Source organism: Artemia franciscana, chromosome 10, assembly GCF_032884065.1.
Source record: "Artemia franciscana chromosome 10, ASM3288406v1, whole genome shotgun sequence".
NCBI classification, from domain to species: domain Eukaryota; kingdom Metazoa; phylum Arthropoda; class Branchiopoda; order Anostraca; family Artemiidae; genus Artemia; species Artemia franciscana.
The window spans coordinates 42,758,096-42,773,209 of record NC_088872.1 but is presented as its reverse complement, the minus strand read 5'-3'; the positions used below and the strand labels follow the sequence as shown (position 1 = coordinate 42,773,209).

The following is a 15,114-nucleotide window of genomic DNA, read 5'->3' as shown; positions in this document are numbered from 1 at the left end:
AAAAATAAACTTACCAGTACTTCTTGTCATGAAGCTTGAAAAACTGTCAAGATTGTATTCAGATCCATTAAATCTTGAAACAGCCCGGCCGTTATGGAATAACATAAGTGTTGGTACTCCCATAACTCCATACTGGGTATTCACACTGAATAGAAAAAAAAAATCAGCCGAAGTTTCTACTGTATTCTTAGTTCTAGTCTTAAAGGAGATAATAAGATGCAACTGACGTTATGGACCAAGAAAAGATAATTTTTATTACACAAAGCGAATAACCGAAAAGCAATAATTTTATGGGTTGGGAGTACTTCATATGGAAGGGATTGGCGTTAACCCCCCCTCCAAAAAACTGATCAAAGTTTTGAAATTTATTAGTCTAAAGCAGTGGTTTCCAAAGTTGACTGGCCTCTCATCCAACAAAAAGCTTTATTTTATAGTATTTATACGGCCATATTCTTTTAGTTTACAGCATAAATAGGAAAAGGGGAGGAGTGCAACTAGATGGGTCTACCGAGATGCAAGATCTATCTCAACTGCTTGTTTTTGTGCGTTATATATGACAGAACGACGTGCATGGTTAGGTTGTTCCACAAGCCAAAAAGTCGTCGAACTGCTGAGGTAATTTTCAATACAATTGATTTCCATATAAAAGAAAAAACTTTATAGCGGAAGAACTTTTTTGTATACACACTGAGCTAAGTGCGGGAAAAATACAGTGTCGTTACGGAAGTTCTATAACAGTCTGTGTTTCCAAAGCATTAGGTTACTCGATGATTTCAAAAATGTATTTATACAACTGCGAAATTCTAAATTATATTAAAACAACACCCTTACAATCCTGCCAATTTAAAACAAAAAAGAGTGAATAAATGGGTAGCCGTGATACAAAAAAAAGACAACTATTTTGGGGTAAGAGATGAAAAATTTTGACTCGTTGAGTTGGATTTGTAACCCATATCAAGACGACTTTCCAACTAGAATGTCAACAAAGGCAAGTGAAAAACTCATTAATTTATCAGAAGATTAAATAAACAAAACAAGTTTTTTTTAACTAAAAGTAAGGAGAGACATTAAAACTTAAAACGAACAGAAATTACTCCGTATATGAAAAGGGCTTTTCCTCCTCAACACCCCGCTCTTTACGCTAAAGTTTGATTCTTTTTCTTAACTCTACTTTTCACAATAGTAAAAAATTTAGCGTAAAGAGCGGGGCGTTGAGGAGTAAAAGCCCTTTTCATATACAGAGTAATTTCTGTTCGTTTTAAGTTTTAATGTCGCTCCTTACTTTTAGTTAAAAAACTTGTTTTGTTTTATTTAATTTCAGAACTTTATTGAATTAATGCATGTTTTGATCTTGGCTCTCTGCACACAAGTAATTAAAACGAAATTTGCATATTGATTTTTTTTTTGGCTAAATGGCTTTCTCATAGTTTTAATCGGAGGATTTTGAGGAAAAAAAGGAGCGAAGGAGTAGGCCTAGTTGCTCTCCAATTTTTTGATTGCTTAAAAAAGCAACTAAAACTTTTAATTTCTTAAGAACGTTTTCATTAGTAAAAAATATGCGTAACTTACGAATTAACTTACGTAATGAACTTCCATATTCATATGTTTCTATTGCGTATATGAGGGGGTTCACCCCTCTTCCATACCTCGCTCTTTACACTAAAGCTTAAATTTTGTCCCAATTCCTCAAGATTGGCCCCTGAATCACAAAGGCCGAAGAATAAATAATTGAAATTACTAAAAATACTTTAGCGTAAAGAGCTTGATATTACGTAATAATATCAAATGCGTAAAGAGCCCTCATATGCGTAATAATTTCTGTTCAATTTAAGTTTTAATGATGCTCCTTACTTTCAGTTGAAAAGACTTTTCATACTTATTTTTTATTTTTTTTTAATAATGCTAGAAGGTCCTGCGTCCCCTTCATTGAAATTCTCTTTCCCCACGACAAATTCCTCCATGGAAAGATCCTCCCACGTAACCCCCCACCAACTTCTTCCCCCCTTAACACGAAAAACGTCCCCTGAAAACGTCTGTGCACTTCCCAATAGCCATTACTATATGTAAACACAGGTCAAAGTTTGTAACTTGCAGCCCCTCCCACGGGGACTGTGGAGGAGTAAGTCGTCTCTAAAGACATAGTTATTAGGATTTTCGACTATGGTGAATAAAATGGCTATATCAGAATTTCGATCTGGTGACTTTAGGGAAAAATGGGCTTGGGAGGGGGCCTAGGTGCCCTCCAATTTTTGGTCACTTAAAAAGGGCACTAGAGCTTTTAATTTTCGTTAGAATGAGCCCTATCACGATATTCTAGGACCACTAAGCCGATACGATCACCCCTGGGAAGAAAAAACAAATAAACAAAAAAACAAATAAACACGCATCCGTGATCTGTCTTCTGGCAAAAAAAAAAATGCGAAATTCCACATTTTTGCAGATAGGAGCTTGAAACTTCTACAATAGGGTTCTCTGATACGCTGAATCTGATGGTGTGATCTTCGTTAAGATTGTATGACTTTTAAAGGGTGTTTCTCCCTGTTTTCTAAATGAGGTAAATTTTCTCAGGCCCGTAACTTTTGGTTATGGGTAAGGCTAATCTTGATGAAACTTATATATTTAAAATCAGCATTAAAATGCGATTCTTTTGATGTAACTATTGGTATCAAAATTCTATTTTTTAGTGTTTCGGTTACTATTGAGCAGGGTCGCTCCTTACTACAGTTTGTTACCACGAACTGTTTGATACATTACTGAAAAATAGTTTTAGTCGTAAAAAGTTATCGAAATTCTGGCTTTCATTCGCGGATAACTGTCCTTGCCTGTTTGATGAAGCTATGAAAGTCTTCATTCTCTCTACTAGCTCATATATGTGTGAGGCCTGATTCTTGGCTACGGTTTACATTAAAACTAAATACAGAAATATATTGGATATATCAAACTCACTGCAATTAAAAGTAACTAAAGGTAAAGTTGATATTGAAACTGTAATGAAGAAAAATCGGACACAAATACATCTTTCCCATTGAAATAACTTTGTAAAAAAAAACTCGCAGGTCTAGTTATGTAAGCAATCAAAAAATTATTTAAGCCAGGTTTCTTATTTTAACAGTCTATCATTCGTATTGGAAACGCTTGTATTTTTTTTTTCATTTCAATTAGGACAATTAAGTTCCACGATTCGCCACTGCGGAATCTGATCATTACCAATATTAATCCTCGCGACTGCGACCCACTCATTATTCGCTCACAGCCCACTGGGGGGGGGGACGAGATCGCGACCCGTATTTTGGGACCAACTGGTCTAAAGGTTAAAATAACTATGCCTTCAGGTATGGTATGGTATGACCCTCTACAGCATCTCGGCAAGTGCTGTAAGTTTTGTAAGTACGATGAAACTTTCAGGAAATATTTTAAGGAGATCGTGAACAAAATCAAAACACACAATACGCATGCTGGTTGTCAAAAGGGCGCATCAGCAATATCATAGGAACGGCCGAGAGAATTAAGTTTACACTTTCGAGGCATGTTCCAGCATGGTTAAGGCTGTTAAGGTGGAACCCAACGGAACATTGAGGGACAAAATCAAAAGACACTAACTGCATCCCAATTATCAAAAGGATGCATCTGAAATATCTTAGGAATGGCTTGGGATATTTACTTAACACTTTCAAAGCTACTAGTCTTACTACTACTACTCCGTATGTGACTCCTTGTGACTGCGACTACTCGTGACTGGGACTGCGATTACTTACGACAGCAACTAAGACTGCTTCCAACTACGGCTATTTGCAACTCCAACTGTTTGCGATTTCTTGCGAATGCTTGAAACTTCGGCTACTTGCAACTGCGAATTCTTACGACTGTGACTAGTTGCGAATGCCAATACGACTTCTTACAACTACAACTATTACTACTGCTAATTTGACTGTGACTGTGTTACTGCTACTACTACTACTATTACTACTACTCCTACTCCTATTGAACTAAAAAGTAGTTTACGCACATCCAGGCTGTCAAAATGACTTAATTACCAAATATAGGGGCTGGCTAAGGTTATTAATTTGAGAATTTCAGGGAATCTTGGGGGGAAGGTTGAACTAAATTAATACGAGGTCGAGACCAAGTCCGATGATTTTTGAATTAAAATAAAGCTGCCATCAAGCCATGACTAATTGGAGAAAAAGCCAAGACAAATAGTCTGGGCAAGAGGCAAAGCTGGCATAAGCCTTTTCAGGGTTGTATAAAATGATGTCGTTTTCACTTGTTGACAGATAGTCTATCATCCATCAATCGATCCATCAGTTGATTTTTGAATTAAAAACCAAGTTGCCATCAAGCCATGGCTAATTGGATAAAAAGCCAAGACAGATAGTCAAACAGTTCGTGGTAACGAACTGTAGTAAGGAGCGACCCGGCTCAATAGTAAACGAAACTCTAAAAAACGGAATTTTGATGCTAAAAGCTACATCAAAAGAATCGAATTTTTATGCTGATTCTAGATATATAAGTTTCATCAAATTTAATCTTTGTCATCAAAAGTTACGAGCCTGAGAAAATTTGCCTTATTTTGGAAAATAGGGGGAAACACCCCCTAAAAGTCATAGAATCTTAACGAAAATCACACCATTGTGTTCAGCGTATAAGAGAACCCTAAAGAAAAAATTTCAAGCTACTATCTACAAAAATGTGGAATTTCGTATTTTTTGCCAGAAGACAGATCACAGGTGCGTGTTTATTTGTTTTTTTGTTGTTTTTTTCCCCCAGGGGTCATCGTATCGACCAAGTGGTCATAGAATCTCGCAAGAGGGCTCATTCTAACAGAAATGAAAAGTTCTAGTGCCCTTTTTAAGTGACCAAAAAAACTTGAGGGCACCTAGGCCCCCTCCCACGCTCATTTTTTTCCCAAGGTCAACGGATCCAAATTTTGAGATAGCCATTTTGTTCCGCATAGTCGAAAACCATATTAACTATGTCTCTGGAATGACTCACTCCCCCACAGTCCGTGGGGGAGGGGCTGCAAGTTACAAACTTTGTCCAGTGTTTACATACAGTAATGGTTATTGGGAAGTGTACAGACGTTTTCAGGGGGATTTTCTTGGTTTGGGGTGGGGTTGAGGGGAGGAGGCTATGTGAGAGGATCTTCTCTTGGAGGAACATGTCATGGGGGAAGAGAAATTCAATGAAAAGGGCGCGGGATTTTCTAGCATTACTATAAAAAAAACAAAAAAACAATGAAAATATAAACACAAAGAAGTTTTTCAACTGAAAGTAAAGAGTAGCATTAAAACTTAAAACTAACAGAGATTATTACGCATATGAGGGGTTCTAAAAATTCTTTAGCATAAAGAGCGAAGTATTTAGGAGGAGATAAATACCTTGCTCTTTATGATAAGTGTTTTTAGTAATTTCAACAACTTATTCCACGGCCTTTTTGATTCAGGGGTCATTCTTAAAGAATTGGGACAAAACTTAAGATTTAGTGTAAAAGGCGAGGTATTAACGAGGGGACAAACCTCCTCATATACATAATAAAAAACATAAGAGCATAAAAGTTTGTTACGTAAGTTAATTCTTAAGTTACGTATATTTTTTACTAATAAAAACTTTCGTTAAAAATTAAAAGTTCTAGTTGCCTTTTTAAGTATTAAATAAAAAAAAAACAAGTTTTTTTAACTGAAAGTAAGGAGCGACATTAAAACTTAAAACAACCAGAAATTACTTCGTATATGAAAGAGGCTGCTTCCTCATCAACGCCTCGCTCTTTACGCTAAAGTTTGACTCTTTCTCTCAATTCTTCTTTTTAAAACAGTAAAAAACTTTAGCGTAAAGAGCGGGGCGTTGATGAGGAAGCAGCCTCTTTCATATACGAAGTAATTTCTGGTCGTTTTAAGTTTTAATGTCGCTCCTTACTTTCAGTTAAAAAAAAACTTGTTTTTTTTATTTAATTTCTGGACGTTTTTGAATCAATGCATGTTTTGATTTTGGCTCTCCGCAGAGGAATAATTAAAACAAAATTTGCATATTTTTTTTTTTGGCTAAATGGCTTTCTCATAATTTTGATCGAATGATTTTGAGAAAAAAAGAGCGGGGGAGGAAGCCTAGTTACCCTCCGGTTTTTTGGTTAATTAAAAAGGCAACTAGAATTTCTGATTTTTTACGAATATTTTTATTAGTAAAAGATTTACGTAACTTATAAATTAGCTTAAGTAAAGAACTTTTGTATTCTCATATTTTTATTACATATATGAGGGGGTTCCCCCCTTGTCAGATCCTCGCTCTTTACATTAAAGCTTAAATTGTGTCCCAATTCATTAAGAATGACCCCAGAATCACAAAAGCTGTAGAAAAAATAGTTGAAATTACTAAAAATACTTTAGCGTAAAGAGCGAGGTATTAGGAGGAGGTGAGCCCCTCAAATGGGTAATAATTTCTGTTTGTTTTAAGTTTTAATGCTGCTCCTTACTTCCAGCTGAAAGAACTTTTTCATATTTATTTTTTCATTTTTTTTTTAAATAATGCTAGTAAATCCTGCGCTCCCTTCATGGAGATTTTCTTCCGCCATGACAAACTATCGATGGAAAGTTCCCCCAGCATATCCCCCTCTTCTCAACCCCTCCCCCAACCAGAAAAATCCTCCTGAAAACGCCTGTACACTTCCCAATAACCATTACTATATGTAAGCACTGGTCAAAGTTTGTAACTTGTTGCCCCTCCCACGGGGACTGTGGGGGAGTAAGTCGTCCCCAAAGACATAGTTATAAGGTTTTTCGACTACGCTGAATAAAATGGCTATCTCAGAATTTTGATTTGTTGACTTTGGTAAAATAATTAGCTTCGGAGGGGGCCTAGGTGCCCTCCAATTTTTTTGGTCACTTAAAAAGGGCACTAGAACTTTTCATTTCCGTTAAAATGAGCCCTCTTGCAACATTCTAGGACAACTGGTTCGATACGATCACCCCTGGGAAAAAGAAAAAAAAAACAAAACAAAAAAACAAATAAACACGCATCCGTGATCTGCCTTCTGGCAAAAAATACAAAATTCCACATTTTTGTAGATAGGAGCTTGAAACTTCTACAGTAGGGTTCTCTAATACGCTGAATCTGATGATGTTATTTTCGTTAAGATTCTATGACTTCTAGGGGGCGTTTCCCCCTATTTTCTAAAATAACGCAAATTTTCTCAGGCTCGTAACTTTTGATGGGTAAGACTAAACTTGATGAAACTTATATATTTAAAATCAGCATTAAAATGCGATTCTTTTGATGTATGTATTGGCATCAAAATTCTATTTTTTAGAGTTTTGGTTACTATTGAGCCGGGTCGCTCCTTACTACAGTTCGTTACCACGAACTGTTTGAACCGAAAAATTGGAGGGCAACTAGGCCTCCTTCTCCACCCCTTATTTCTCAAAATCGTCTGATCAAAACTAAGAGAAAGCCGTTTAGCCAAAAAAAAAAAATTAATATGCAAATTCATTTTACTAATTAATGTGCGGAGAGCCAAAATCAAAAATGCATTAATTCAAAAACGTTCAGAAATTAAATAAAAAAACTAGTTTTTTAAACTGAAAGTAAGGAGCGATATTAAAACTTAAAACGGACAGAAATTACTCCGTATATGAAATGGGTTGTCCCCTCCGCAATCCCTTGCTCTTTACGCTAAAGTTTGATTCTTTGTCACAATTCTACTTTTTAAAACAATTAAAAACTTTAGCGTAAAGAGCAAGGGATTGCGGAGGAGACAACCCATTTCATATACGGAGTAATTTCTGTCCGTTTTAAGTTTTGATATCGCTCCTTACTTTCAGTTTAAAAAACTAGTTTTTTTTATTTAATTTGGGTAAGAGACAATGCTGGCATAAGGATGTATCTGCAATGTCTCAGGAATTGCAAATGGTGTTAAACGGAGACTTTCGGAGAATTCAAAGGCTACGCTTAACTAAATCAAAAGGCAATAACTGCATCCAGGTTGTCAGAAGAGCATATCTACAATATCACAGGAACGGCTAACGGTATTCAGTTGAAACTTTCAGGGAATGTTGAGGGAGATGTTTTACTAAATCCAAAGACACTAGGTGCATCCAGATTGTGAAAAGGGAGCATCCACATTGAGCTCAGGAACGGCTATGGTTTTTAAGTTGGAACGTTCAGGGGATCTTTGTCTACGTAGTCTATGTCTTTGTACCGGTCTTTGTGCAGTTTTTGTATGTCTATGTCTGTACAATGGCCTGGTGTGTAGGGTGTACGTGGACTGGCACGCAGGGTGTGTAACTCCTTTGTGCAATAATATATATATATATATATATATATATATATATATATATATATATATATATATATATATATATATATATATATATATATATATATATATATATATATATATATATAGCGTAATTTTTACGCTATATATACATAGCGTAATTTTTAACCTACGATTATAACGTCATTCATAATCCTATATACGAAGATGCAGTTTATTGTGAAATAAATTATTTTCAATGTTACGTTTTGCTAATTACAAAAGACACTAGATATTGCAATTTATTTTAAAATAAGACCCTAAATAGCTCTCTATGATGTTCCAGTGCCCCGCTAGCCGCGGAGAAAAGGACGGTCGATAGTGACTCCCATTCAAAAAAGTAATTTTCCTTGTTATTCAAGGCAAGGGACAATACTTGTTGTCCAAGTCAAGGGATTTTAAGTTTCGTGCATATTGTTTTCGGTCAAGGTAATTCCAATGGTCTTATTTCTGTTTTTAATCAATATTTTATTAATTTAAAACAAGTGAACGAAATATGTCAATTAATAGAAAATTCCATTCAACACACAACATAGACAAACAACAATATAGAGAGCTAAGGTCGAATCAAAGGCTTCCTTTTATCAAAATAAATTTACGATCCACTAAAAGACACAACTAAAATACAAGAAAGAAGAAAAAAACAAAAATTGAATAAGAATGACAAATTAAAGCAGGAAAGGGAGAAGGAAGACTTTCCCGGCTCGGCAAATTCAGAATAGTATAAATCAAAGCAAAAATTTTAAGAAGTACATGCCGTCAAGTTTAAATAATATATTCTGTTAACTTTTTTGCTAAAACAGATCAGCTATTCAGATTTTCAAGTTCATTTTTTGTTTAAGTACATTAAATTAAGTAATAAATCTAATTTAGAAGGTGAATCATTTCCATAATTTTGCTTATGAGGTGTTATCGGCAGGTCCATCAATTTTGAGAGACGGGGGGGGGGTCCTGGTTTTCAGAGCCCTGATTTTTAAGCTAATGATGATTATTAAATGTTTGACTATCTTACACGATAAATAATGAAACCGAAAAGGCATAAAAATAAAACACAGAATGCGTAATATCAAGGGTCTTCAGTGACTAATTATTATCCAATTTCTTGTTATTTTTGCTTGAGTTTCCTAAATTTATCACATTGTTCATAAGTTGCTTCTTTCATAACACTTCGAAATTACCACCCCCTCCCCTTAATTATTTCCTGCACTCGCACGTGCTGGAAGTCTTTTACGGAAGGCGACATGTGTCTTCGTTTTCATAAAAGATGAAACGTAGTTTTTCTATGGAACTCCCTCCATTAAAAATGGAGCTTCACTTTCGTTTTTCATCAAACTTTTCTTCTTGAAAAATGAAGAATAGTTTTTTCTCAAAGCCAAGGTTAATGTTCGGTGTACAATTTTTAATATTTCATTATTCTGTTCTCCTACGGCTTTCATGTATCAACGAAAAGAGACAATTTTGGTATTATTTCCTAGCTGAGATTCAATTTTATCCATCCGCCGAATTGCATTTTCAAATTTGAACTAAGTGGTTTAAAATTGAAAATACGTTTAAAATCGGCTGAAAAATTGGCGAAAAAAGGACAATTTCCTTTCTATGACGCAAGTATTCTGTCTTTTTTTGTGGAATGTACAGCTACAAGCTTGTCATAAAACTGCTTGTTCATGAGGGAACACAGACTTTAAGGGCTTCATTTTATCTTCCAAAAGAAACTGATGGATGAAATCAATTAATAAGTATTATAAGCCAAATGGTCAACTTTTATCTAATTTAATAAGCAAAATATATTATCTGAGCTGTTCGCAGACCAGAACAATTAACTCCATTTTCCATATTTGAAGGTCAAAGAACCTGAGAGACTCTTAATTTTCTATTTTTTTTTAAAATACTCATTGGAAATAAGGAAATAAATTGGAATCATTGGAAATAAATACCCAAAAAGGACAGAACCATTTTTTTCGACACAATGTTTTATTTTTGCAACAAAACTATAGAAAACACGAAAAAATATATGTCCATGATTTAAATGTATATCTTTCAATCAGGAAAACATAGTTTTGATTTTCTTTTCTGATCTTGTGGCAAAACACGGGATATTCACCGAGAAGATCACATACATAATGTACACAAGACCACTGTACATTCTTTCTTAGTTTTAAGCATACATTTAGTGTCAAAGTATCCTTTTTGACATTTTTTTTTTGGTACGAAGTTAAACAATTTGGCCATGAGTCATTCAACGGCTAATCGAGCTATTCATAAAGCATTTATTTTTTAGTTATCTACAAATGGCTCTAAGCAATGAAACGCACACTAGAAATACAAGTTATATTACATAATGTTGACTTTTGGATCTTATTTTTGTATTTGGGAAAATTATTAGCAGCTTGGAGACCAAAACAATCACGAGGCAACGCAGACCAATTCCGAGGATATAAATAGAACCACACGAGTCAATTGCTTCAAAAATATCTGAGTGTTTTTCAGGTCAATTTCTTTGCTAGCCTTGCGTCAGTAATTATGTCAATAGCCATAAATATAGCTGATGTAAGACAATGACAATAAAACAGTAAAAAGGGGCTGTCAATTAAAAAGGAGAATATTTAAATATCACTTGCTCTGGCCAAGGCCGTATCCATAGGGGATGGGGGTTTGAACCCTTCCCCCAAAATTCTTGCCCGAATCGAAATACTTAACAAAATGCCTACAAACAAATTTTGCATGCGTTTTATTTTCACCCTCCTCCTGAACAAAATCATTGACACGGCCTTGGCTCTGGCCTACTTAGGTTTTCGCAAAATTATATCCCTGTTGAGTACAGATTATACATATGGTAATTTCTTTTCATTTTAAGGTTTATTGTCACTTTTTAATTTCATAAAAAACACCTTTTTTTAGATTTAGTTTGAAATTACCGAAACCAATCACAAAGCACCGCAGACTCAATTTAAAAGAAAAAAAAAACTTTCCACTAGCATTATTCTTTTGAGCTTATCAATAAATGATTGTAAACGCATCTGAGCATCATTTGGATATAGGCGTATGATGAAATGTCGCTGTTAGAAATTCAAAACATGCACTAAGAAAAGAGTACACATATATTCCACCATACACCTTGAATACACTTTCTTCTTAAGTGTACTAAATATGCAAGTGAAGAGGAAAATTATCAACTGGTAATGATGAGCTGCTACAGAGGTCTTTAGATCAACCCATCGTATATACGTTGTGGTAGTCGGTGACTTTATTCTACAATGCCCGTAGATAGGAGTCCCCCGTTCTGTCTAACGGTCTCGTAGATAGAACTTTTTCGTAATTGTAATAGTATAAGTGAACGACTGTTTTAATTGCTAATTTAGCGACGGGGAGTTAACTTCTCTAAAGAGTGAACTTACTTCACCAAGGTCAATGAAATCAAACAGTATATATATATATATATATAAATATATATATATATATATGTATATATATATATATATATATATATATATATATATATATATATATATATATATATATATATATATATATATATCATGAAAAGAGAAATCACCAATGCTACAGCACAAAAAAAAAAAAAAAAAAAAAAAAAAAGAGACAGAAGGAGAAAAGGAAGACTGTTTTCCTAAATTAGTGATTAATATAGACCAGCACTTGAATGAGGCCTTAACCCTACTCATCCATACAATCACATAGGTCAAACAGCATAGCCACACACAATCAACCATAAAGAATAATCCATGGACAGGCAGTCATGTCGTCAATAAGTATATATACATTGGTACCCATCACCTACTTCAGTATATAATTAAAATGAAAAAAGGAAGAAAGAAACTAAAAAATAATCACGAGAAAACACAAACTGTATTTTCTGACATAAATAGATCCTCATGAGTACAGTTTTTACACAGGTTTAGATTGTTTTCCAAGTTAGTTTTTTTCCGAATTCCTTTGTCAGTATTATGTCAACAACAGGAAATAGACTTTTCTTTTTTCCAAACAAAAAAAAAAAATAATAGTGGAAAGCCACAAAAAGAGACTGCCGTCATAAATGTAAAAAGAAATTTATCGCGGAGGGAGGGAGATTAAGAAAGACAAAAAAGGCTGAAAATGAGAAAGCTATACGGAAATTCGAAAAGGGAGAAGAAAGAAAAATAAGTTTTGAATAGAGAAAAAATCGAGACCATTTCTATATTTCAGAGGGGAGGGGACATAAGCCCAAATCTACCGTCCCTGCCTACGACAAAAGATAAAAAAACTTAAATCCGGATTATACTTTTGGATTCGCCTAGGTATTCCAAAAACAGCTTTCTATGTGATATATATTTTATTAGCCTCCCCCCATCCATTAAAAATAGTAATTCCTCCCTTTTCAAGATGGGACTGTAATTTCTGATAAAGTCTGAAGGAAACTGAATGTATTAATTTACGAAAAACAAAGCCCAATTCAACAAAACCGTCAAAAACTATTTGCAAATAATGCTAAAAGTATATAGCTTAACTTGTACTAGCAGCCAAATAAAACGAAAAAAACTATATTTACTCCGTTCTACCTACATTTGAGGTTTATAAACAAAGTCTGTCACAATTAAGAGTGGGACTACCCCCTCCCCTCAAACCGTCTAAAATGCGTGAATCTCATCTGTTCTTTCTTGAAAACGACTTCTCTTTCAAACAGAGGGTTTGTCAAAACAGTTAACGACAAAATATGAAAACGACGATACTATTTAAGACTACCAGAAAGCAACAAAAACTATTCCTCAGAATAGTATAATTCACGATTTTCAATTTAATTTTACAATTTCAACAAGACTCTTTTGGCGAATTAAATAAGAAAAAACAAGCTTGTTTAACTGAAAGTAAGGAGCGACATTAAAACTTAAAACGTACAGAAATTACTCAGTATATGAAAGGGGCTGTTCCGTCCTCAACGCCCCGCTCTTTACGCTTAAGTTTTTTACTGCTTAATAAAGTAGAGTTGAGATAAAGAGTCAAACATTAGCGTAAAGAGCGGGGCGTTGAGGAGGGAACAGCTACGCTAAAGTTTTTTACTGTTTTAAGAAGTACAGTTGAGAGAAAGAGTCAAACTTTAGCGTAAAGACCGGGGCGTTGAGGAGGAAACAGCCCCTTTCATATACGGAGTAATTTTTGTTCGTTTTAAATTTTAATGTCGCTCCTTATTTTCAGTTAAAAAAAACTTGTTCTTTTATATAATTTCTGAACATTTTTTAATTAATGCACACTTTGATTTCGCTCTCTGCACAAGAATAATTAAAGCAAGTTTGTATATTAATTTTTTTTGGGCTAAATGGCTTTCTCTTAGTTTTGGTCGGACGATTTTAAGAAAAAAGGGGTAGGAGAGCAGGCCCAGTTAAACTCCAATCTTTTGGTCACTTGAAAAGACAACTAGAACTTTTAATTTGTTTACGAACGTTTTTGTTAGTACAAAACATACATAACTTACGAATTAACTTACATAACGAAATTCTATATTCGTATTTTTTTATTACGTATATGAGGTAGTTTGTCCCCTCGTTAATACCTCGCTCTTTAAACAAAAACTTAAATTTTGTCCTAATTTTTTAAGAAAGACCCCTGATTCACAAAGGCCGAAGAATAAATAGTTGAAATTACTAAATGTACTTTAGTGTAAAGAGCGAGGTATTAGAAGGAGGTGGGCCCATCATATGCGTAGATATTTATCATATTTCTTCCTTAAAAAGGAAGAAAGCATGGCTAAAAATTTAGTAAATATCAGACATGAGCTAGATCATTTTAAAATACAACGACTTCTAATTCTAGGAAATTTAAACAATTTTCTATTTTAAATATGATAATGATAAGGTTCAGCTAAAAGGAACTAGAAACGATATTAGGAGAAACTACAGATTTTGTTTCAAGCAAAGACCGAATGGCTTTCATAGGGTTAAGGTGGGGGTAATCCCACACTTGAAAGGGTGATTCCTGTTTGGTTAAGTTTGACTTGATTATTCATAATCATTTTTGTTCATTTTACGTTTCATCTATTCATCAGTTGCAGCATCCGTTATTTTTAAGCTTGATGTGATTATTCTTTTAAATTTCTGCTCGTTTTAGATCAATTTATTTATTAACAGAGGTCCTGTTCACTTTAAGTTAAATTCATTTTACGACTTTTTTTGTACTCGTTTTAAATCTTGATATGAATCTTCACTTTCCTGAATTTTTTGGGAGAAATTTCGTTTTTCAATTGACGTCGTCCCATTATGGGGTGATTGTACGAATACTTGCAAAGCTTTTTTAATTTTTCTGCTTCAAAACTAAACAGTTGAATTGCAACTTAAATTTTAGGAAAAAATTTGAAAACTTAATTCAATATATTTGATCGATCAAAGTTTTGTACAATAACTCTTTAATATTTTTCCTGTAAAATTGGGGGTACATGGGAAGGAGAACTTTTGGTAACACGGATTGAAAATCTGCATATATTTTCAATGCGCATTTGTATACAGGCGTGTCAATCAAGGAGGAGGCCTTGCTTCCAAAAATTTACGCTTCTTCAAAAAAGAAAAAGAAAAAAAGAATGTTTTTCGAACAAACTCTTGCTACCCCTCTGGTCCCCACGTAAACCCGAGTGTGACAGAAGATAAAACGATACACCCATTTTATCTTTATACTTAGAAAGATGAATTACATACATTTTCCTTACTCAAAGGAAAATGTCATATCCCCCAACAAATTTTATCTTTATACTTAGAAAGATGAATTACATACATTTTGCTTACTCAAAGGATTCATTATATCCCCCAACAGGTACTGATAAAGGAAAG

At 34.3% G+C, this 15,114-nt stretch overlaps 1 protein-coding gene across 1 annotated transcript in view; it reads right to left on the bottom strand.

Annotated features, from left to right (window-relative positions):
* Positions 1 to 15,114, bottom strand: part of LOC136032475 (thioredoxin domain-containing protein 15-like) — a 48,653-nt gene that overhangs the window by 10,528 nt on the left and 23,011 nt on the right. The window contains exon 5 of the mRNA XM_065712788.1: positions 15 to 145. Within this exon, the coding sequence (XP_065568860.1) occupies positions 15 to 145 (131 nt within the window). The remainder of the gene's footprint in view (positions 1 to 14; positions 146 to 15,114) is intronic.